Source organism: Megalops cyprinoides, chromosome 1 (genome assembly GCF_013368585.1).
Source record: "Megalops cyprinoides isolate fMegCyp1 chromosome 1, fMegCyp1.pri, whole genome shotgun sequence".
Classification (NCBI taxonomy): domain Eukaryota; kingdom Metazoa; phylum Chordata; class Actinopteri; order Elopiformes; family Megalopidae; genus Megalops; species Megalops cyprinoides.
This window is the reverse complement of record NC_050583.1, coordinates 57,695,375-57,721,810: the sequence shown is the minus strand read 5'-3', so window position 1 is coordinate 57,721,810 and position 26,436 is coordinate 57,695,375. Positions and strand designations below refer to the sequence as shown.

General features: G+C 38.6%; 1 protein-coding gene across 4 annotated transcripts in view; it reads right to left on the bottom strand.

Annotated features, from left to right (window-relative positions):
• pax2b (paired box 2b) overlaps nt 1-19,516 on the bottom strand; it is a 33,828-nt gene extending 14,312 nt beyond the window's left edge. For 2 of the 4 annotated variants that reach the window (XM_036527553.1, XM_036527571.1), the window contains exons 1-7: nt 18,974-19,516; nt 17,048-17,213; nt 16,607-16,627; nt 15,803-16,000; nt 11,016-11,095; nt 10,359-10,478; nt 1,219-1,394 (exon numbers count right to left, since the gene is read on the bottom strand). In XM_036527553.1, coding sequence (XP_036383446.1) covers nt 1,219-1,394; nt 10,359-10,478; nt 11,016-11,095; nt 15,803-16,000; nt 16,607-16,627; nt 17,048-17,213; nt 18,974-19,016 — 804 coding nt within the window. In that variant the 5' untranslated portion in view covers nt 19,017-19,516. The remainder of the gene's footprint in view (nt 1-1,218; nt 1,395-10,358; nt 10,479-11,015; nt 11,096-15,802; nt 16,001-16,606; nt 16,628-17,047; nt 17,214-18,973) is intronic. The other 2 variants (XM_036527562.1, XM_036527579.1) reach the window with 1 other exon arrangement.
• Between the last annotated feature and the right edge of the window lie 6,920 nt (nt 19,517-26,436).

The following is a 26,436-nucleotide window of genomic DNA, read 5'->3' as shown; positions in this document are numbered from 1 at the left end:
AAAGAATCCATGAAAGGGAAAGTGCTCTGATTAATATTGCATTAAATTAAAACTGATTTTTCTGGACTGTTCCAGGCCCTTTTTTCTGCACGCCTACCCTTTTTCCCTCTTCTTTTTTTAATACCCTCTCTGCCGCTCTTTGTGATTGCAAGTCATTTCCAATTCGTTTTGGTATTGATCTTCCAGTAGAAATCAGTTTTGTAATTAGCTGCAAATTAGGCCTTCTTCTAGAGGTGAGGGCTGTCCTCCTGATTTATCACCGGCGTAATTCGCCGCGATTGGAGAGAAATTAAAATGAACTCAATTAGGCGACTGCTTTCGCTTTATAGGTCCGACTTGGAGTTTCAAGGGAAAAATTAATAGTCTCTTGTTGTTTAATAGTCTAATGAAAGTAAATAAAGGTTATCCATTGTAATAAGCCCAGGGCTTTTAATAAGAAGTTGTACATATAGGGTTTCGTTTTGTTGCTTGTGGTTGACGTCGTTTCGAGAGCGACTCTTAATTTTGTCCATTATGATGGATAGGTGGTAGCATTCGCTGTGTTAACATCAAAAGGAACAAGCAGCTCTGGTTGATAAAAATCCAAAGCACAGCTCCGTGCTATACTTACAATTTAGTCATTGTAATTTGAATTATAAATCTGCCAACGTTAAATGCATTATTTATACTGAAGCAATGGCACTGTGAAACTCCACCAACAACAAGGCAAACATTGAGTTGAATAACACAATAAAACTGAAGAAAAAAACAAGATAATGATTGATTACATATGTTGTTTTTCGTTATTCTCAATTACAGTAGTGTGAACAATGTTTATTTTTTATCATTAAAAAAATCAATAATGTGTGGGAGTTTTCCGGGAGATCATCACAGCTTTGTCCATGTGGCTGTATGATGAGATTCTCATTTAACCACCAGCACAGTCCCCACATCCACATATAATTTCTTTATAGCTGAGGCTGATAAATTGGATTGGGGCAGAGTTCCTCAACAGTGGGTGCCTTTACAGCCCAAATGCAATAAGAGAAACTTCCCATGCCAATCACAGAAACTGGGAGAGTTCAGGACTGCAATACATCAAAGCATAAAGCCCAGCAAAGTGTGTTGCATATTGTCAGTGAGCACATTCACACACACAATAAAAAAAAAAAAAAAATTAATTAACAACAGCAGAACAACATTTTGTGTGGAGGTGGGCCTGGTCACGACGCCACTAACCTGCTCTGGTTTGATGTGCTCTGAGGTTGGGAAGACGTCTGGGTAGGATGGCCGTTCAAAGACCCGGTCCAAAGCTTCGAGCTGTTGCTGCGTGAACGCATCGGCCCTCAGGTGCTTCCGTAAACTGTCCACACTACCCTGAGAGTCACTGTTTGGGCCAGAACCATCTGAACCATCTACAAGGAGAAAGAGTGACATTTTCGAGACTCTGACCCGGAAGCTGTGCTTCAGTTAAGCTCACTTTCACCGCATGGCTTTTTTTTCCATTACTTGTGTGGGTGCCAGGATGGGGGGGGGGGGGGGGGGGGGGGGGGGGGGGGGGGGGGGGGGGGGGGGGGGGGGGGGGGGGGGGGGGGGGGGGGGGGCTGTTTCTCTGATAAATTGAAATACAGCGCAAATTCAGCGAGGGCATGTTTTTAAACAGATCCTAATGGCCGTGGTGAGAGACTGAGCACCGGGCGACAGCCGCATACACTGCAGTGGAGCAGTGGAAGTCCAACCCCCCACAGCATTAGCACTGTCATGATGTGATAGGTCTGTGGTAATTGATGGATTACCATCAGTAAATATATACTTGTTGGAGAGGCCATGTATTCTTATGGAAGCAGCAGCGATTACAGTGGCTTTTCATTTCAGGCCAGGGATATATATTTTCTTTTTTGCCTGTCTGGGAAATCAAGAGCTGTAATTTAAAGGCACAATTTCCTTTTATAAAATCTAATATTGCTTTCATTTTCAGATTGCCTTTCATTTGGAAAAAGACGTGCCGACACGAGCTGAATAAAATTGTTGCAGCCGAGTTCAATCATTTTCCTGGAGGTGCGTTCTCAAAATATGAGCATCCCCCCCCGACTTTTGACCCGATTACCCCACTGTTCGGTGGGAGGATGCCTTTTCGTTTCCTTTGTCACTAGGCGTAAGACGTTTTAAAACCCCTTCCAGACCCCCCCCCCCCCCCCCCCCCCCCCCCCCCCCCCCCCTCACTCCCCCTTGAAACTGCAGCAGCGGCGTCCACTAGCGCTCAGCCTCCTCCGTGTGTTCTGGAGGGCTTCGGCTCCCTTACAAATCTGTCATTCTAAATTTGCAGCAGATTATGTTCTCTGCTCAGCGAGAGAGCGGTGATATATGATATGCAAGGCCCCTATTGATTGCCTGATCTGGTGGCAGGAGGGCGCCGAAATGAACTTGAAATGAACATCATGCCTCAACTCATTGTGCGTATAATACTCTACTTAATCCCACATTTTTCTCTGCCATGGAATTCAATTGATCAATCATGTTTCACTGATAGTACCATTTCAGGGCGTTATTGCCACTCCATTCTGCAGCTTGACCTTTTTTCAATGGCTGAGGCCAGAGGATGAACCTGACTCCCATGATGAATAAAATGTATGGAGAACTGTACAGGAAGATTGGACTTGTATACGAGTGAGAGTTTGTCTTTGTGTGAGGATAATGAATAGCTGCAAAATGACCCTTTAGGATATTAGCTCTTCTTTTAGTCAATTACTATAAACACATTATCAATTTCATTTTTTGCTACATTTTAACTGTAGATTCATTTTTATTGTTTATTTTATATTTCCTCTTTCATCTATACATTACATAGAATAGAATAAAGCAAAATAGACTACAACATAATGCAATTAAACATTACAGAATTAAACAAAACAGAATATGGCTTAATTAAACACAAATGATAGCAGCAGTTATTTGAAAGTGTTCTTCCCATGGAATAATTATTATGTAAGAAAAGACGGCTGTCAATAACTAATCATTAATTTGTTATTTTAATAACTTTCTTAGAGGCAAATTAATACTAATGCAAGATCATACAGCAATTCAGAAAAGGTCCTTTTGTCAACATATGAGTGTATTCTGATATTTTTTATATGACGTACGGATAACTGCAATCACAGGGGACTGCTAAAATATTTTATTCTCAATAGCCTTTTAATTTCTGTTGGATTGAAGTGTCTGTTTTTCTCGCATCCTGTGAGTCTGACTGCATATCTTTGAGCAGGCATCTCTACTGGACAGCTCCCTTGGGGGCCTTTCATACCAGTGCCGGTTGTTGCTGTATCAAACTCAATTGTTCTCTTTGGGACTGAAGCAAATAGAGTCATTAATTACTTTCTATCAGCTGGCCAGAGTACAAAACACGATCAATAAGCCAGCATTTGTCATTCACTATAGTGGGGCATGCTTCCCACATGCAGTATAAACCATACACAGTCATCCACCATAGGCATATTCATATTCAAGTCGACAGAGATAGGCCATTAGCTATATTGCCTTTTTATTCTACTTCGTTTTACTGCGAATGCATACCCTCCTCTGTATACATACACTACTTGGTATATGGTGTATGCACGTATGTGTATGTGTGTGCATGTGCACATGTATGTGTGTGCGTGCGTGGCATATATATGTGTGTGTGTGTGTGTGTGTGTGTGTGTGTGTGTGTGTGTGTGAGTGGTTGAGGTGGTGGGTAGGTGGTCTTGCTTTTACACTATACCATATTGCATGTTAAAATCTCATTCTAAGTTGCAGCCTGGACACAGTTAAGATAAATTGGTCTTACCTTTAATTTTTATAAATATTGATTTCTATATTTAAATGCTATTAACATGCAACATGTGAGATGCTGTATTTATAGATATGTATTTCTAAATGTAATTTTCAAGTTTTTAAAAGAGATCCATATTTAAGATTTTCCAGAAGCCAGGCACTGGCTAACTAACTAAAGAATGGATAACTAAAGAATTTTAAATGATCATAAAAATATGCTTATTTCTCTGTACTGCAGGATTTATAACAGTTTGTTAGACTTTTCCCCAATTAGCTGTGATGTAATATTAATTAACTTTAATCAGGGTGCCTCTGGGCCAGCATATGAGGAAACCTCCCTCTGAGATGTTTTTAGGTATTTTATTGATCATTGTCACACTTGAGTGTATTCATTTTGACATCGCTCCATATTAACACCCCGGTAACGAGGGACCAGACTCTATCAGATCAGATAACCAGCTCTATAAAACAGGCTCCTCTCTGTGGGTTTGACACCCGGAGGTCATGACCCCTAGCAGGAGGTGGGCCGACGCAATTCTGTGCTCGGAGAGAGCCTGCTGGTTACCTGCGAGACCCAGCATCAGACTACAGCTTTCACAGACTGAAAAGCACGGATGCTATAACTGTGTAATTTAAATGAAATTAATTAGCAAGAGGAATGAGGGGATAGAAGTTAAAAAAAATCTGATACTGTCTTCTGAAGGTTCTGTTTGATTTGTCTGGCCAGAACAACATTGTCTAATGATAAAGGGGAAATATCCTTCCTGCTTTGTCTCCTCTTTATCCCTTGATAACAGGTTATCTCACATCTTTGAAAATATGATTATGCCCTATTTATTCAACGGTGTGTAAAGATGCATGTTAGAATTCTTAAGCTGGGTGCGAAACCTAGTTCGCTGAGGGATCTGGCCTGTTTTTTTTTTTATAACAGACAGAGGCACATGGGGGGGTAAAGTGACACATCAAGGGTCACCAAATCTTTTTCACCAGGACCGCTGCAGTGAGTGCAGTTATCGGCAACATTTCACTCATAGACTGTAAATTATCGACTGGTTTTGTTATCATTTCATGCAAATATTAGGAAATATTTCCATTTAATTAATATGATTTTTTGAATTTGAATTCACTAATACATATAATAAGCATTAATGTTAAGTGTTTTCCAATGTTTCGTCAAAATGTTCAAATAAATAGATTAATTTAGTTCGAGTCCAACACAGAGACATGACAACAGAATTACAAAACAAGACTGGTCTGAAAGCATTTGTGATGAGAGCTGTATTTGCTGCTGAGAAAGCCTCCCCCCCTCCCCCATCCAGGCACGCACACACCTACAGAGAGCAAAGACCTCCTCTCTGCTAACTATGCTTGCTTTGAAAACCCCTGTATTATGAAATCTGTGATGCGGAAAGACCGTACTGCAAATAAGTGTATGGAAAGAGGTGGCGGCACAACTGAGGCTATTAATTTCCTGTTATGTTCCTGCGTGTTTAAGGGCTTTATTAATTTAATTTAGCACCACTGAGCAATGTGCTAGCTGACAGTAGAGAGGGGCTGTGAGCAGGGTTCCTCTGTTGCCATCTTTGCTGTTTCTCTTTTTTCGCCCGACTGCATACATTCACATGATCCTGATCCACTCCACCATTTAGCATGGCTGCCTACTGTACGCGATGCTCAGTTCTCAGACACACCTATTTTTTTTTTTTCTTTGGCAATACACGGCTCCATTAATGATCAACCCTAACGCTTACTCACTTTACCAGTGCTTTTTTAACATTTGGTAGGTCACTGAGAGCCAAACCAGTATTCTTGATTCAATGTCCAGGTCAATGCAGAAGTGGCTTGGGACTGTGATGAAAAGGCTCACCATGGAATAAGTCATTTTTTCATGTTCTAGAGCTCCTTGGCCTCTTTCAAATCTATGTTTTATTCTCTCATTTCGTTGAGAACTGACCTCACTACTGAGGTATGGAAAAAAAAAAACCTCAGTTCATGTCCTGGTTGAATCAGTTCTAACTAACACTGAATATTTTCTTACAGTGAGTTTTAACAGGCTTATGATGCAGGCTTAAGAACATTTTAATTTGCATTCAAAGAACAAGAAACGCAAGTAAAAATATATTGAAACCGTGTAAACATCAAAGAGCTAACAGTACGCAAATGAAAGAATCCACGAGGCTTCACCATTTAGGGGCTCAGGAAAACACCATGTAAGACTAGGCCGCCATCAATTGCTCCGACAGTGAAACTTTGGATTCTTTCCCAGCACATCAGTTATGGATACCTGCAGCGTAATACGTCAGAGATTGTCTCGACTGATGCTTTCTGTCTGTGCTGAAGGTATTCTACATTTTGTATTCCCCCATCTTTGCAATTTATCCCCCCCCCCCCCATGCACACACACACACACACACACACGCACACGCACACGTACACGCACTCGCACACGCACACGCACACGCACACGCACACGCACACGCACACGCACACGCACACACACACGCACACACACAGACGTACGCAGGCCCATTTCAGCTCCAGGTGTCATGACCTTTGAATATTGCATGCTATTCTTTACAATCGGCCATTACCACCTCTCCTCTCCGTTAAGCTAAAAATACATAGCTAACTTTGGGGGACTTTTAAATGAGCAAATTAAAATGCTAGGTCACTCCAACCTACAATGCATACCAGGGCCAGACAAGTGATAATCAGCCAATCATCATTTGAGTAGGAAAGGTTATGTTGACTTTCTCTAGAAACACTTTTTTTCCTTGCAAACTCACCCATAGATCAACAGTTTTGTAATGATTGAGAAAAAAACTATTTTGAAAAGATCTGTACGTTTACCAGGCAATGTCTTGAAAGATCTGAAGCAGTGTGGTGGGAATCTGATATTTTGTGGAAATTACTCAACATTACAAAAGACCCACACCTGCTCTTTTCACTGAACATTATAATGAATATAAAATTTTGACTTGACTGGAACAATAGTAGCAGTCAGAAAATGGGTCTGTACAATGTCAATGTTAAAAATGTAGGAGGTGAATGAGGATTAAAATTACAAGTTGCTACATTATATGAAACCAACAGCTATGCAAGTCTCAGGCCCCCTCTATAGCACACTTAATGATTTGTCCAAAAGAATTCTCTGCGCTGGATAAGATATGTCCTTCAATGACCTTTGAGCTGAACCTTCTGTGTTGCAGCAGTGTTTATGATCCGTCATTGAGCTGCGTAGGAGGAGGGTAACCCGCTTTAACCCTAAATCAGTACCCTGAATTCAGCTAAAAGCAGAATCAACTGTCTAGTAATTACTCCCTCCTCTCATTTGGCCATAATTCTGTAAATTAGTGGACGAGTGAAGAAAATGTCTCACCCAAGCATAATTTTCCTTGGCTATTAATGCATCCAGCAGGGAATAGAGTTCTGTTTTACATAATGAGACAAACAAATAAATTTGGATATGGACTCGGGGCCTAGAATAAGTTGAGGCACATGCTCGTTTGCTGAAGTAATTGGTTTATGTATCTGCAAGCAGTGGTACCAATCTTTACACAGATAGAACTGAATCTCAGTTTTCTCCTTTAGGCTATTTCTTTTGTCTTTTCAATATCTTGCCCATCCGAGGGGGGTGGGGGGAGAAGGGGGGGGGGGGGGGTTGGATGTTAATTTGCGAATTAATAGCTTTTCTCTGCGGAATTGCAAATTCTCTTTAAATGTCACTTTGTTCAACACGCGGAGAGCTATGGCCACCGAAGACACAATCTAGAGCCCCCTCCCTGCCACCAACACCACCAATAGCCGCCAAGTGTAACATGCTACTTTTAATTTGCAATAACACATGACAATGGCAGATTAATGGCTCTTATGACACCTGTGTCCCTGAAGCTCTTCTTCCGCAGACCCGGTGTACATAACGCGTGTCACACTACATTATCTCAACATCCCTCTTGTAATGGGGGACCTTTTTTAAGGGCACTGCTGACTTGGACGTTAGTGGCAACAGAATCCCAGCCTGCCCGCTTTGGCAAGCAGCCATAGAGGATTTAAAACAAATACTTGTGGCCATTCAGTCAGTGTATCACGCCGCTACACCACTGCACATTGTTAAATTCAACCTTATGGGCTGCTGGTGTTGGTGGATTTGCATGTTTTCCTCCATTAGTACCAACAAAAAAGCATGCATTTTTAAGTCATTGTCTAATGAAGACAAGGCTCACCAAACCAGTGTAGGCTCAGGTAGCCCTAAGGCTTCTATGTTGCAATGAAATTTAAACCGTGTATTAAAACATCCCATTGACTCCCTGATGTCTCTGTGTGAATTATGAACTAAGTTTAAATAACACACAGCTTTTTAAATAATTGGCATGGGCTCAAATAACCAGCCATGAAGTCTTCATTAGGGTCTGATTATTGAAACAGTGAACAGTAGAAAGTGGGGGTGGAGCCACACAGTTACATATGCACAGAGCACACACCAACAAACCCCGACAAACCTCCTCCACTTGAAAGTCCAGAATTCATCTATTAATAGATAGATGTATAATAGATATAATAGATAGTTTTTCAGTAAAGACAAAATGTGTAGGTTAATGTGGATTGAAATTATATCAATGATCACAATCAAAAACAACAATGATGACCAAAAAAAGCGTACACACACACACACACACACACAATTACATATATTACTTCATATATAAAATAAATAATACATAACAGTTTAAATAACAAAATATTCCTCCTTATATATATATGTGTATATATGTTTATGTATAAAGTTTCATAGATCACAAAGGACAGACTAGATCAAGACAGAGCGTAGTTGAGTCAGACGTATGAAAGCAATCCTGAAAAGCTGTCTCCTAAAACTAATACTAGATGTAATGTACTACTTCACAGGCGGTAGCTTGAAGCTGTACATTGTTTTTAAAGCATTGCTTTTGAAGAGATGTCTATGAGCGTGGCCTGAGGTTTATCTCATAGGAAGATTAACTATCCCCAGCCTGTGTCTTCAGGTGGGTCCTGTCTCGCTACTGTATGTGGAGTGGTATCTAAAGTCAAAATACCTGCAACAATTTCTCTGCAAATTCATTGGAATGCTGGCTGGACGCTTAAAATGAAAGGGAGTGTAACAATGTTCAGAAAAAAGAGAGATGCCACGGAAATGTGGCTTGTCATCCAGATGATCACCAAAACAGAAGCCGCAAAGAAGGGGAAAATGCTGAAAATAATGTTACACCTTGTCTTCCTAATGCCTGTCTGTCCTGGCTGTGTCGATCTCAATCAAAAATACGTTTCCTTTCCCTCCAGTGGCTGACATTTAACTCAGTAAATAATAATCTTCCCTGCCATTCAACCATCTGACCACGGCACTCTCCTCTTGGCTAAATTTGGAAAGATTATTGTGATAGCTTGATAGCTTTGAAAACTGCATTCCTACAAGAAGAAAAAATGTGTTTAAATAGCACATTTGGTTATTTGCCAGAATTTTATCACAACTCATGACCATAACCGTCTCACACTCACACACACACACACACACACACACACACACACACACACACACCTGCTTTTCCACACAACAGCCTGCTAACACTGTACAAAATCTACAAAAACTCTGATTGACCGAGCAAATCAAATGTTTGCAAACCAGGCTGACAATATCCTAAAATGCATCAAGTGTGCCACTTAAAAGAATGGGGAACACTAAACAATGGAATAGCTTGCCCACCACAGGAGGGAAGCACACTCTCACAGTTAACGTTTTGTGACTGTGCTTTTTTTTTCATAATTTCCAACCACACAGGCCCCTTGTACCATTGTGATGTCAATGTATCTGCTCAATTTTTCACTAGGATGGTGTTTACTCGATTGCATTAAAATGCCTATTGCTTCCAGAACCAATAATCTATAACACTCTAGGTTGCCTGTAACCACTCACTAACTCACTCAAAAAGAGGAAAAAAAAGATACTTTGAGTGCCAGAGTGAAAATGCCTTCTGCACATGAGATGCTTTCTTTGGCTGACCTGGGCAGTTGGCTACATCATTTTGACATGTAATTTCCCTCTTCTTCTTAATCAATTCATTTAATTGCAGTAGACAGTACTGGAGGTCAACCTTTGACATTGAAAAAAAAAAATCCAGGAATTTCATACATTAGAAACTAACAATATTTTGTTCGAAAAATCTACATTTTACTTTTGATATGTTTATGATTTGGAAATGCTAAAAATTAATCAGTTTGGTGCATCTAAATGCATGTAACACCATTTTCTTTGGTGAAGAGCCAAATGTTACCATTATGAGGATGACCGAGGTGTGTATTGCACAATGATTTCCACTTCCTGGCGCATAACAGTAGACGATCTAATGGTGTAAAGTCAAAACAGTAAAGCCGCATTCGGCCTATGTGCTGACTGAAATGCTTCACTCTGTGACAGCAGGAAGATCAAGCCTTATGAAAGAGAGTATGGAAAACCTATGGTCCTGTGCATAGTAATGCTCCCATATTCTACACAAGACGAGTCACAGAAATTGAAAAGTTGGTATCCCTTCTCTTACCATCATCTCGTTTCCTCTTTTCTCCATTTGACCGGGGAATACCCAGAATGCCATTGATGGAATAGGACCCCACAGGATCGTTGGAAGCGCTGGATACAGGTGGAGAAGCTGTGCTGGGCACTAAGAGAGGGAAAGATTGCATTGAAAAAAAAAGCATTTCACCTCATGGATATCACTTGGCGATATCAATGGACGTCTCCTAAGGGCTGGAGGAGCTTTGCTTTGTGAGATCACCCGTGTCATAAAATGATACGCTTCTCCTCTGCCTCAGGAAGTTTGTTTGTCTTGTTCTGAGAAATACGTCTGTGGTGTATTGTACATACCACAATTAAATTCCCAGATATTTTATTTATATTTGTTTTAAATGTGTTGAATGATTACAAAAAGCTGGCAGTGTTCAGTCGGCTCATTGCACTACTGTTATTGTTTACGAGGCACCGTAGATGGATTTCTGTCTTCACAAAAAACTACCATAAAGGCGTCTGAAATGTGTCAGTTAAAATGAACTCCCTTTCTATACATTCCTAGATACCAGGTAGTTTACACGTTACATAGTGAGAATTAAAGTAATCGTGATAATTAGAAAAAAGCAGAGATACATGGAGTTGGAGCCATACGAATACAGTAAGGATGGTAAGGACTACACTTCCTTCTTACCTATAGTGTGACCAGGTGTGGAGAGGGGTGTTCCATCTGGGGATGGGTGGAAAGGCTGCTGAACTTTGGTCCGGATAATCCTGCACATTAATACGAACCCGGGTCAATACCACACAGTGCAACACAACATTCATAAAAGTACAGTCAGTGCATATTGCAAGTTAGTTGCATTACATCGTCTGTACAAACATTTTTGGGGGGAGGGTTGGGGGAGATTTGTGTCTTTGCTGTCTACTGTAAGCATCCAGAGAGAGTCTCAGTTTACTAGTTTTGGGGCATGAGGTGCAATCCTAGAGTGGACGTCTGAGAGGCTGAGCAAAAAAAAAAAATACGCCAGCAAGTGGATCCAGTTGACTGGGATTCTCAGATCCTGAAATATAACAAAGTCACTGTACCTTTAAGGTGAGATATGGGGAAAAGTCTTCATTGCACTTTGGTCTGAATGATCTTGCAAACAAAGCATGAAATCACATCAATTCACCTCAATGATCAGCTTCACTGACTCTACCTGGCCCACACTAATCAGCTCTCTCTCCTCTCCCTCTCCCTCGATCTCTCCCTCTCTCTTTCTGGAAGGTTTTACGGGGGTACCCGAGACTCCTGACTTCTCGCTTCCCAGATCAGACATCTCTGTAGAACCCCACTGCCCCAAGTGCCAATGCGGATGAGGTTCTATTGATCGGGGCTTGGGGATAAAAAGTTGGGGATTAGTCACACGGGCAAACAGATGCAAATAGAAAGCTATAAATTATATGTGACAGGAAAGCAATAGTGCCTTATTGCCTTGCACAAGCTTACGCCAGCATTAGATTCCTTTAATCTGACTGGCACTTTGGGAAAAAGGGAGCTGTCACAATAATTTGTAAACTTTAAAACTATTTATCACGTATGACATAGTATCTGCTTTGAACAGAAATGTAAGAGGTGGTTTAAGATTGTATGCTTAAGCACCTTATAATGAGGGTCTGCAATCTCTATTTATTCACTTTACATGGTGTAACTCGGCGCACAGCCTTATGGTGCTTTCTGCATACTATCCTGATGTCTCAAATGCAAATTTTTTTTCTCATCTTTGTATTTAAAAAGTCAAGTACTTTACTCTTTACTTACCATGCTTTCTAAATGGTATTATTTGATACATTTTAAAAAAATAATTTCATGCTATACTCTAGAATTTTAGTGACATAACACTTATCTCATGAATATTTACATACAATCGTGGTCTAAACAAAAGGAAATGATGCATTCTTTGAAGTAACTGTAATACTAATATGCTCAATGAATTCCCTTGTCTGGATCAGGCACTGAAAAGAAAATTCACTGGAAGGAGTCTATGAACATCAAGCCCATTGATTTCAATGACTTGGAAAGCCCCCAATGTCCCTGATTGCACTGTCCTTGGGGTAAGGCGACAAAACCTATGAGCCTTTTCCAGAAACACACCTATCAATATTTTATTTGTATTTTCAACTTCTCTCCATAACAATTATTTGACCCCCTGACTTGTGTGAGCAACATAAATTCAGGGGCTTTATTTGGAATCCATGTTCTCGATATTGAATAAGCAATTTGGGAGGGTGAATTAATGACTTCAGCTGTTGCTGAAAATTCCCTGAAGAAATATTAAAATTGCTTCACATTTGAATCGATATCATTGAAAAGCCATCGAGGACCCTGGGTTTTTAAATGTCTGCAAGTAGGTACCAGCATTTGTTGGTATTTCCTTGCGGTGACTCACACACAAAGTACAACCCCATCTCTTTGTAATCTTTAATAATTCATGCGGGGAAAGAGTGTTTAAACCTAGAACATCCTCTTTTGTCAACAGACCAGAGGTCAGTTTCTCTTACCGTGTAAGCCATGGAATGGCCTCTCTCTTTTCCCCTATTTAATTGATCTCAAACAATTCAGCCTTTTCACACTGTGGCTTTAAAACAGCTTGCTCATAAACATCATTGCTTGAATCATTCATGTGTGGACAGCATGAAAAAGGATTCGATTGTTTACTTAAAACAAGCAAGAACATGTTTTTTTGTTTGTTTCCAACAGGAAAGGAGGTAAAGTAAAGGTAAATCTACTTATCGCATATTACACACCGCATTGAATTAGAAGTTCATTTTAAGTTCTAATGTGTCAGAACACAAATTTGGATGATAACAAAATCTTAATGTTTAGGTGCAAAAAAAGAAAGCCAAACCTACACATGTAAACAGACTTATACAGGCACATTCTCACAAATGCAGAGATTTTTATCCATTTTATCCATCAATCTGTATGGTGAAACTGTATGGTGGGGTGTTTCTTTTGCCAGTTATTGTGCCCTTTATTTTACCTCTTAGCACATTATTATTGCGCGCCATCTTTCTACAAAGATTTTTAAACAGTTGGTCTATATATAATGAAAATTACACAATCTTAAGGTTTTCTGTCAATTGTTCACTTATATTTTCACTCACTATTGTACACCACAATATTGGTAATATTGTGATTAGACCATCATATTGATATAATTGCTTGCATATATGTATGTGTAGGTAAAAAGGGATTTAAAATGTTACTTATTACAATAGCACGTTGCATTAGAGCCAAGGGGCCATTTCACGAAGAGAAATATTCACAGAACGCAGTTTTGTAGTCAGCTGAAAAAAGTAAAAGGTCCCCCAACTTCTTCAGATAATAGAAATACACTTCTTTGTGTCTGCATTTTAATTTCCTGCATAAACAATGGCTCATAGAATGGTCCATTTCGAAAAAGCTAGCTTGAATTTAATTAGAACTGAGAAAGTTTATAAAGTCTTTTAATACCATTAATGCGCATTTAAAATTTATCACATACATGTGTTTGAGTCTGCCTAAATTGCCCTTTTTTAAGCAACCACGGTGCATGAAATGAATTTTTTCAACCTCTTTCTTTAAAAAAAATGGCTTGTGTGAATCTGTCCGTGTTCTCCCATCAGCTCATTAAAATGTAATGCTGATGCCGGCTCTATGGAACAGTGCTCCCTAACCAAAGATCATTACTTCTGCTCCCGGGTAGGGGGGTTTTCTCGCTTGCATGTTCCCCTCTTCGTTATGTGCCTTCCTCCTCCATTATTACTATGTTTACCCGTGTCCCCTTTGAAGTCAAAAATAAATGTTTAAATTGGAATGGCAGTTAACTTTTTTGCTTGTTTTATTTTTAACCAGGTACACATTCCTGAATACGGCAAGGCCAGCGCTTGAGGAAACATAACTTGTTTAGTAACCAATGAATCGATTAATTCATTTGTGCGTGTACGTATTTATTCTGCTGGTATATCAACTAAAATTCCACAGTGAATCCGTATCCAGCACAAACCGCTAGGAAATTCACCACACCAAACTGTACGCACGTGTTGTGTCAGCCGTAATATATTTCTGTATCATAATTTCGACGTGTATTCGCAACAGTAGGGTACGCATTTTAACTAGTTCTCACAATAATACAGATTATTTCGTAGACCAGTGGGCGTATATTGGTCACTGCGTTGTGATGACTAAAATATTTCAACTTGGTATGCCACGAATTTTTCACTCAGTAATATTCGTCGACGCGATAGTTTGTACATTGTACTATGTTCACAACATAATGGGCTTATTTATTAATCACGAGTTGAAATCGTTTGACAAAAATACCATCACTTCACACACACACACACACACACACACAGAGAGAGAGAGAGAGAGAGAGAGAGAGAGAGAGAGAGAGACATCTTATAAGTGAATACGTTTGATTTATGTATGATCATGATGATCTAAATAAGTTTATTTGCCAACACTGTATACGCATTAAATATGGAGGTCCATTGCTTCTTGGCCAATGTTGTGTGTTTACTTGAAAACACAGCTATAGTAGCAATAATGAAACGACCCTATCTAACACAATAGGCCTGATATTGAGCTATTGTGCTGGTGCGTATTTCCCGGTGCCACTGGATCTGGTTACAGAGTATTGATCGGTTTTCACCCAGACAGATGTGATTTTGGTGCTCATAGCCTTAGATCTACTGCTGATTGTTGAAGGACTTGGGATTGAAGGATTGAATTGCACCGCTGAGACCACCCTCAATCCAAAAATGAAAGTTATGTATTATATATATATATGTATTATATATATAAACATTAACAACAACAACAAAACCATAATTTTTGTATCAGATATGTTGAGGAGAGTTTTGTACTTATTATCACAGTCACGTTGAGTGAAGGTCTGCGCACACTGTTATTAGATATCGAATATAATTGACCTATGGTGGTTTATTAATACCGCTCACGGCATTCATTTGGTATTTTTAATGACAATAGGTTGATCGCTGCATTGGAAAGACACTGGACCACATATTATATTAAACCTTATGGACCTCATTACATTAAAACAAACGCACAAAAACATAAAAAACAAGAAAAAGCCTATATGTTGCACAATTTAAAAATATATACGTCGTATTCTGCATAGTCCCTCCCTAAAGATAACGGAAGCTGGCCATAAAACAACAATGAAGGCTATGGTAAAGGCAATGTCGGACTGATAGTGTTCATTCAGCTATTTTTATTCTTAGACAGTAAACTGGCACCTTAAATATTTTCATGATGGTTAGTTTATCGTGTAGAAACCTTGGTGCCACACAATGGAAAAGTTCATCATTTTCTTTAGGGTCAGTGATGAGAAAGCAGTTATGCGAGGCATACATATGACTTTTGTTAATCTGACAGTAAAACATAACTTTTTAAGAATTATATTTTAAACAACCAAATGAACTATTTCTTACCTGTTGATGGATGACACACTTGGGACAGTGTCATTGTCGCAGATACCTTCTGCCAACAGTCTGTCTCTAATCTCCCAAGCGAACATGGTGGGGTTCTGCCGCTTGTAGTCCGCGATTTTATCCACAACCTTTGGAGTTGCGACTTTTGGTTTGGATCCACCAATTACTCCAGGTTTAATACTGCCGGTCTCATAATATCTGCAACAACACATTCAAATAAAGTATCAGAAAATGTATAATCACATTCTAGTAATGTGCACGTGATATTATGGAATTACGATTTGGATTCTTGAACAGACAAGAGCTACATTTAATACTTGTAGATTTTAAGCGTTGTTCACGTCTCGGCAATATCAACCGACCTCTAAGATGTAAATCTGAATAAAACGCTTCTGTTTTTCAACCTACAGAGAAGAGGCCGTGACGAGTTTACATGAAATAAACATGTCAGTTTACAGTTGTTACTAAAGTAGAAGTTCTGGGCCTCTTAGCAACATAATATAACGGGTCGAACAACACATCTCTATGAAAGCAAGAAAACGTTATCAAGTTTTTGGGAGTCTATATCTTCCTCCGTAGTATAACTTTGTTTAAAGCCCATTGGCTCGACCTTGAGCACCGTATTAGGCAAGATTACACTGCATTAAGTGTCACCTAAATATAAAGAATTTCTGAATGATAAAACAATAAGCCCATCTGGACCACAACGTGAAGAAACATGCAATTACTACAATACACATGCTACCAATATTACATATCTTTTTCTTTCTCTGACAAACATTCCAAGTGCATAAAATAAAATACCTTTTAAAATCCTTTTGATAGCTGAAAAAATATTTCAAAAACATTCAAATGCCTTACATGACACGATCCCCAAACAATTATGTTTTTCCAAATGAAATTCTGTGTCTGTGTCCTTAAAAAGGCTTGGCTGGGAATAATTATATGTGCAGTTCATCCAAAACCAAAGCATTGTCTCTTTTCCCAAGATGCAGAGGGGGCGATGTTAATAAAGTAAACGTTTCCCTTATTTAATGTTGCCTTACCTGCAGGTTTTGTTCAAACGAGTGAACTTTAGAAATTGTTCATTGAAAGTGTTAACACAATCTGGCTAACTGACGTTGTTTTGGTTGAAGGTTTTTTTTTTATGATACTCTTATTATGGTCTGTCTATGTGTACACTGTGTAAATACGTGCGCTGAAAACTGTGTTTGAAATATGTCGCAGGACACTTTTTTCTCTTACCTGCCAAGAATTTTGCTGACACAGCCATGGCTGACCCTTAGTTGTCTTGAGATGTCACAGGGTCTCACTCCCTGGTGCGCGAGCTCCACAATCCTTTGCCTCACCACATCAGGTAGGGGTCTTCCATTCACGAACACCCCGCCTAGCTGGTTTACACCCCCATGCCCTATATGGGAGACAACAGCGCATAAAAAAACACCGTAACATTACATACAGGATGTGAAGGGTTCCGGCCGAGGTCGCGCAATAATTTACATGAGATAATTTTTTACCAATACGACAATCTCCCTCTCATCTGAAAAATAAATATTCAGGTCTTAAGATCAAAAGTATCATTTAATGAGACATTTTCAACGGTCAGTGGTTATTGGCAGTGCCGTTCAGTATTTTATGTTCACTGTCCAAGCATACATTAAAAAATAAATAAACAACAAACATGTATATATACATACTGACTCGGGCAGTGTATGTTGTAGAGACAGAATTAATTGCAAAAGATCTATATTTTCTATGTACGCTTACATACTAAAGATGGTCAAACATTTAAAGCAATCCTTAACTTAAAATCTGCAGCAATAATACATGCACTTGACCTTAATCCAGTTAGTTTTATACGATTACTTTAAGCAAAATGTATACATGACTTCACGTTTTACATGCACATAGCTATATTCTGTAAGGTAGATTATTTTGGTTTATTTCTACATGGTATCATTGCATAACCACGTCCGATTATACTGTATTACGTCTCCCAATGACGTGATTAAGGCCTTATTGACAAATCCTTCATGATAGTCACCCGTATCTCTATATAATTTTGGTCAGATCAATAATTTCAAAACATATATATTTGTAAATAAAATATACCCAGTAATAAAATGTGTGTTGCTATCTATGTTACAGATCTCTTGCATCAGAGCTCAGAAGACGACTTATATTTTCCTTCTCTACTCAAGCCCAGCACATGGCGCAGGTAAGAGATTGAGTTACAAGCTGTTTCATTTTCCTCACACAATTATTATAAATAATTAAAAAGAGCTTTGATTACTCATATTACAAATTATTTAGAAAAGGCAAGATTAAGAATTAATTATTTAAATAGGCTAGCCACTTGCAGAACAGGTATGGAAAAACGCAGATCAAATGCAATGATAGTATTCTTGCGGAATTCTAATTCGATTTACAACGATTGCTTTAACATTTAAAATAACAGGATAATTTTTGTTCTTTAATTCTTATAATGACATTTGGTAATGTAAGATTTAATATGGGGTCACGCTACTGTACTTTTTTGTCATCTTATGGTACTTAGTGTCCTCTGGAGTGTTTGAAGTGATAGCTGCAACTTGATTTTAGAATTGCGAAACGCTAGAAAATCGATTCTCTTTTTGTACGAATGTTATACCAATTCTAAATATACACTCTTCATATATACGCATGTGGACATCGTTCTTCGGCAACATTACGTCTCTCGAATTAATATGAATAGTGTTAACATATTACATGAAATAGCATCTCGATATATCCTTTTACAGGAAAAATAAATGAATCTACGTTCAATGGTAAATCGCGCAATTTACAGTCTCAAACAATATAAACCATGCAATACGCAAACCTCATTCGATCATTAATTTAAATAGTTTTACTATGTATAGGAGTTTATCGCACGGCTAATATACCATAGGCCTAGACAACCCGTAAGGTTTATATCGTTTTGAAGGGATTTCATACATCCGCAATTCAGATAAACTCCATGTACCGATGCACTTGATCCCGTACGGGCTTCAACGAATTTGTCATGGGTTATCGTTGTTTTATGTTAGAACAATGTCAGCTAGAATGCCCCTAAAACAGCAATCTTATCTTTAGCGAATAAACATGCGTAAGAACACGCTGACTGTATACATTAAACTCCTTTATACTCACGGTGCATCGCTGAGAACGGGTCTGCTTTGCAGTGAATATCCATTGGATAGCAGAGAAAAGAAAGATAATCAACTGAAGTCGCCGTTTCGCCTTGGTAATGCAGCTTAAAATTCAAAGAAACGAAAAATTGCTAGGAGGGGAAAAAACAGTCGTTTGCCTCCGAAGCCAGCCGATAAGAGGATAACTTCTATTTTTAAAAAGTTGCTTTGCGTCAATCAGTCCGTACAACGAGGATAGAAGGAAGGTTCAGGTGAAGAACATGACCGATACTTGTTTCAAAAACATCTAACAACGCGAGAACATTTGCAAAAACCTGGCTTTGTTCAGATGTTTTTTGACCACATAATAACGAGACAAGACGCTCGTAAATGTGTTCAAATAGTCTTCTCTCGTCCTCTTTTAAAACTGCTGTAGAAATTCCTAGATCCCGGTGGCTGTGGATGTCAGGTCTCGGGTTCGATCAGATATGTACGAAGATGACAGGGAAAACATGGAGACACCGAAAGTGTCTTGCGGTCCCCGTTTCCTCTAGAATGGGATGCGTTTCCTAGAATCTTTGGGCTGAGAATGAATCCCCTCTCCTTGTGTGTGGGTTTCTAAAAGCTGGCCCTCCAGATCCCCCCCCCCCCCCCGCGCGCTTATATGGATGACTTGTCAGACAAAGGCAATAGATTCCAACACTTTGTGATTCGCCAACGCAAAAAAATGGAGCCCAAATGAGGAGGTGCCTTCATCTGACACTTCGAAAGGGGAGGAAAATAAACAGGGAATTCATGTTGAGTTTGAAATAAGAATTTAAGGAAATTAAAAGGACAGGAAAATGCACGGAATGGTAAATATCCATTTGTTTTAGATAATTGAATCAGAATTTTACAAGCGGGCTACAAAATCTAGTAGAATTAGAGCCTAGACAAAATTGACATTAGATTCGTAAATATTACACATTATTTTAATAATATAAATAACAACAGACCTATTTATTGTATGTATTATTATGACTATTTTGCATGAATGTTTTTACGGTTAGAGTTGGCAGTATTGTTACCATACATATGCATAATTAGCGTGCGTTGGACAGTTGTGCTTTTTTACAGCTTTATGCTTGAAATTCAGATGCAGAGGGGTTGTACCATAATACATACATGTAGACAAATTAATTCTGTGAAATGTATTTCAAGGTGTTTCATATAATGAGTATATATGTGAGGTGATTGTTTTTGACTTGTCAGGGGTGGGCAAAAGTATTGACGCAATTTATCCTTAATAGATTTCATGACGTTTGTTATTTTACTTTGTTTACTTACATTCTTTACTTCTGGGAGATTTAGTGATAACCTAGCATTACGGTTTCTGAATCGCTCGCTAATGTTGCAATAGTCTGCTGTGTTCCATATCCTTCTGTAGATGGCGCTCCGTGGTCTCATTTGTGTTAGATCTCGCCGATAGGTGTTAAAGAGGTAAAACTGTAGTAAGTTTAACTTTATACAACAGTAGGCCTTGGTAGTGAAAATATATTTAAAATTCTTTATCTTTGGCCTGTATCAAAATGGAAATAGTTCTAAGGCTGTTGTATTATGGAATTAACCACAAAGTTATTTTTCTTTCTTTTCTGTCTTGGGATCTATTGAGCAAAGGACTAACGATGGGAAATGTATAGTCAATGAATGAATGTATCTTGAATAGAAACTTGACTTGAAACGAAACAATTCAGTTAACTAATTTCATAAAGACTCTTCTGATACAAAACCTCTTTGTTATTATTCTGAAAACTCGAGAGCATATCCAATATTCTAACGTGTCTAAAGCTGTCCTCAAAACCCGTGTTGGTGCGCAATTAGACGTTCATAAACAGTGCACCATCAATATCTATACATTCTGTATCACTTTATACTACGATGGATGCATATTCTATTTCTTCATGGCCTATCACAGGCATTTGTAGGCGAACGCACTTACCCTCGTTTTGCATTTGGATACCAATTGATTGAGAGAGAAATATACAATTTGCAGATAAATGCGGTAAATTATTACATTGCTAAATTAATCCGTATCGATTCATGATATAGCCTACTCCTTGAAAACGTGTTATTGGCTAATAAAATAAATACAGTTTTGAGCAATTACTCCCACCGTGTAAGTAAGAGCACTTTCTTCCCGGTGGATCTTTTCGCGAAGGTTGCCAAGGATCATTACAGTTTTCATTAACCTTTGATTGGAGGAAGTCCACCGTATTTACACTTCAAAGCTTCCACATTCCTTCGAAGGAAATTAAAGATGCACTTTTAGTGGTTTAAGATACCGATCTTTGGTTTTGCATTATTAGATAGCCAATACAAATGATCATTTACGTACGCAAGTTTTATGGACGATACCGCCTGCTGAATTGCTTTGTGGACTTTGTATTGTATTGTATGCTTGACATGAAGTATCCACGACAACAACAGCAGCAATAATAATAATAATAATAATAATAATAATAATAATAATAATAATAATAATAATAATAATAATAATAATAATAATACCCTAAATCTGAAACTCATTACCTCTGGTAAATAAGTACATTCCCGTTTTTGACCTTAAATAGAAAGCTTTTATAAGCTTCAAGTTCCTTCATCTGGACCTGGAAATATTTCTAGGAAAAGGTCGATAATCCAGGCTATCATTCATACAGCACAACGTGATTACATAATGAATTAAAATGCTTTTGATGGCTGTTTTACTAGTGGTTTACTGACGTCGCACTAAGTAACTGTTTGCGAGACAGATGTCAAATGTTTTGTGAGCTATTCTATTTTATTGGCCTAGTGAAACCGTCTACATTTCCAAAGTGTGAACTTGGTGGGTTTTGGGGGGATATCTCAAAGGAACAGGAGGCCAGGTCTCGCGCTCTACCTCCTGCTCAGGTTTGGGGATGGTTTTTCTTTTTGTGACTGTTTTTGGAGGGAGCTTCTGGTACAATATGTAGCACCATGGGCTGTAATTTCACACCCCACTGCACATTTCCCCTAAAGCTACATTCTTTTTTTCTGTAAGACCCCCCAATTCTCTTTCCCTCTGCCCTTCTGCACTGTACTGTTTGGTCCCCCAATGCAAAATAATATTAGGGGAAAAAATCACTAAACCAGAATACATAATAAATAAATAACGACACCATTACGGTAAAACAACCCGGATTTCGAGTCTGTCTGTTTAGTTTGAATAGCACGCGTAGAACGTGCTAGCCTCTCTGTCCTGCTCCTGGGTCTACATATAACCCCTCTTTTAAAGCAGGGCCTATGTATTCAAGACCGACACAGGGTCAGGTCCCATTTAAAAGCTATTCAGAGAAAATTAAACAAGAGAACAAATGAATACTTATATTCAAAATAATCTGGTTAGATGCATAATACTTATTCAGTTGTTGGTTTACGCGGATACTCCTGGCAAATATGGACAGAAAGTTTTTACACATTTAATTACTTTATTACCTAAACATCATTTATTTTATGTTTGTAGAGTGTCCACTTCGTATTGATGGCTGCTTTAATAATAACCAAAAGGAAATGTTGAAAGTCTAGCGTTTTCCTTTAAAGTGAATTTTCACTCATTTATTTCACACTTATTGTTTAAATTCAAATAGACACACACCAATGCACGCTTCTTTGCATGGTGCTTGCATCACATGTACTTCTACTAACACTCCCTGAAGAAACACCAGTAAAACATGCAACACATATAATGAGCATTATAAACAGTACACATCAGGAATAGGAAATGATCTACACTATGTTTATTTTTTTAAAAAAACTATGGACATTTAAATGGAGTCCAGTCACTAATATTTTTGTTTTAACGTATATCAAATCTTGTGATCTATGTTTAGACCCGTGTTTATGCAAATAAATATTATATGTCAATTTATACAACCAATAATGTATAAGCTCGCATTAAAATTCGCTTTATTCGTCACTGCATCTGTGTTTGTGTTAAATATTTCACTTTGGCCTGATAGAAAGAAAAAGAATAGCTAGGGATGCGACGTGACATTCAATTATTTACTACAGTTAAACTGTAATGAAATCGAGGGTGGAGTTTTTCTAAGAAATGTTCTTAAAATATTTAACTTTTTAAAAGAGAGTTGACGTCTAATTAAAAGAGGTTTGTTAAAGTGACAGAAAGCCGTTTATCTTTAGCCTCAGACGCTAATGGCCTGTGGATAAGTGGTATTGAGAGCGAAGGCAGAGGGAGAGAGGAGCGGACAGAATGTGAATCTCCTCAGATCGGACGAGCGCAGGAACCAAAAAGCTGAAACGCTGCAGGTCTTCACTTCAGCTCTCCAATCGGTAACACAACCTTAACGAACACCATTAGTTAACCAAGCGAACAGTAATGAACTTCCTGTGGGAAAAGGAATCTTTTTCATTTTTCCTATTTTTTTTTCCACTGCATCTGGTTCGTGTTCCCCATTCACCTTAATGTTATTATGCCAACGTCACCAATCGATACGGCTGTCCCCCCTCTAGACCTGCCGCGTACTTCACTTGGGAGCTGGCATCACCGGTTGTAAGTTGAGTATGAAACCTTGCAGATCTGTGGAGATATATATATATATATATATTTTACTATTGTAAAATAGAATTTCTTGAGCCTCTTATCGAAAGGAAAGCACGACTGTAGTGTTAGCGATTAGGTAAAGTGTGTATTTGAACGCTTTGCTTCTTTTATATATTTACAAACTTTTAAATGCATGTTACAGTGAGATCAATGCATAACAGTAATAGCTAAAACATGCTGACGATTAAAACCTACATCAATTGTTGTTTACGGAATGATGTTTACGGAAGGTAGTTTATCATATCATAGCGTTTCCACTTCGTGTTGATTATGTTTCTCGATGTACCGTTGACAACTGACAGTGTTTTGCTATGTTTTATGCCGATGATAGTAAAGATAACACAATTATGGTCAAGACTACAGGCCCCTTATCAAGCAAATACGGTCTTGTAGATGTAATTAGTTATACCGTCGTTTAGTGTGTGTACTTGGAAAGTGTTGCATCGCTATTTTGTTTGCCGTGCTCTGTAAATACAGTGAGCTATGCCTTCAACTTTCATCATGATCGTCATTATTTCTAAATTAGTACCTGTTCACGAATAAGAAATGAACTATGCAGAAATGTCATATTGCCTGAATGCAATCCAAACTGGATCGCAGTTCTCATTGTTGTTGGCAGAACTAGTTTGAAGCAACTTTCTCCGCTCTAAACGTATGCCAGGATACCACACAACACCATGTATACTCATAGATCTCGCAACATTTCTGGGGTACGTCCTCCTCGCAATAGACTCTTGTTCCCAGAATACCGGGAACGCATGAAAAGGCTTTGAAAATGTTCTTCCCGGATGAATGGCCCTCTGACTTGCCAAGAAATCAATATATGACTCCTCGTCTTACTTCTATACAAAATCCTATGCAAAATTTGACAAAATGTTTTTAAGTAGAGGTCAATAGGCAAACGGTACCCCATGCTCTATTCTATTAGCTGCGTCCTTAGATTGCTTATTCATGTAGTCTGTGGGGTGAACAGATGGACCGTCAATTTAATTCCATCCCCGACACCATCAGAGATTGATTTTGCACTTGCTTTTAATTTTGCCATAATTAATTAGATCATTACAACTGTTTTTCATTGATCTTCCCATTTAAACCTAAAATTAAAAGGTGAATTAGTAAGTGAGCTATGTTTTCTATTAACTAAGAGGACGACAATTTAGGATAGCGCACACAAAACAAATTAGTAAAATAACTTTGTTTTGGAATTTTCAGTCAGGAATCTTTAATAATTAACATTATTCCATGAGTTGCTGCTATAGACACACACACACACACACACACACACACACACACACACACACACACACACATATATATATATATATATATATATATATATATATATATATATATATATGCATACACAGTCCCATCTTATACAGTATATATATAGTATATATACTGTACTGTATGGAATATAATATGGAATATAATTACTACTACTCAAAAACTTCAACATCTGCATAATAACAACAACAAAACAACAACAACAATAATAATAATAATAATAATAATAATAATATAACATTACTCTATTTATTTGACTGAACATTTGAGTTTGTGTAGGCCCAAGTCACTCGTAGAGAAGAGCTCCCATCTGAAAAACAAACAAACCTCTTTGTGCACCTTTGAGAACGATCTAGAACAAAGAAGCAATTTTAGAGTAATGAGTCTCTGACGCTGAGCTGAGCTTTTGAACGTGTAATTAAGGTCAGTTTAACTAATTTGTTCATATACAAGTGGCATTCACATTGTAAAAACTGCACGATGCGAAAGCTGCCAAAATTCTACCAAATCGAGTTGACAGCACGAAACACCATACAGAGTTAATCCTAAACAAAGCTATTGATTTATGGAACGTGGCCACGCAATGTCTAATGAATGGATATCTCGCTTGTTTTCATGTTTTCGTGGTTATTTTGAGATACACTCGAAGTGATGGCTTCATACAGACCCTCTATGCATTTGGAATCACAGCATGCAAACATACCGAAAGTACAATACGTCCCTGTACTGGAATTGCCCTGTTTGTAGACTTAACGTACTTGCTTCTTTACTTTAATAGTAATGGTGTTGTTATAAAAAGATAATCAAATGAGTAACATGACATTTTAGGGAGCCGGAGAAAATGTCACCAAAACTCAGCTCTCACAGAGTGAACTCCTGAGGGTCTAATCTTGTAAAAGACGCTACTACGCCTCTTTCGGCAGCAAATAAACACTGTCACGGTTTGGAGAAAACGCAGAAAAACCTGGGCTGGGTGGGGTGGAGTGCCGGGCAGCGGGGGGTTAAAAAAAGGATCCTTACCTGATCGCCTAACGTTAAGAGCCATGGCTTCTGTCAGTCTAATGGTCCGTCTCTCGGAAGAAGCTTACGTAGGCCGGCCTCCTGCGCTCTTCTCCCGGCTGGGCGTCTTGCCTTTCCCCGCTGGTTCTCAAAAGCTATGGCCGATCATCCCAAACTAAACGGTTTAGATGACAAAAAGGGGAACGGCAGGCCAGCAGGGAATTAACAAAAAGGCACACAACAATACGCGTTTCATGTGTTGCATTTAAAGAATGAACAAAACTTGGTCGCTTTAAAAGACCTGTTTATCTCGAAGTCTTTTTTTCGACCACTACCGACGTGGTAAATATATGCTATTTATCGATAAAATGGTTATGCAGTCGTAAACACGGCCGTGCGTTTTTCCCACAATGTTTTGAATTTATTTTCCAAAAGACACCTTCCACGTTGACTTCGAAGTTTCGGCCAAAAAGTTCAATGACGAGCTGGGCATTGATTACAGAGAAGAGCTGCCGATTGGTTGAACTCAGCGGTGAACCTGCAGCAGAGTGGGAGGATCCTTTAATTATAAATCACATCTA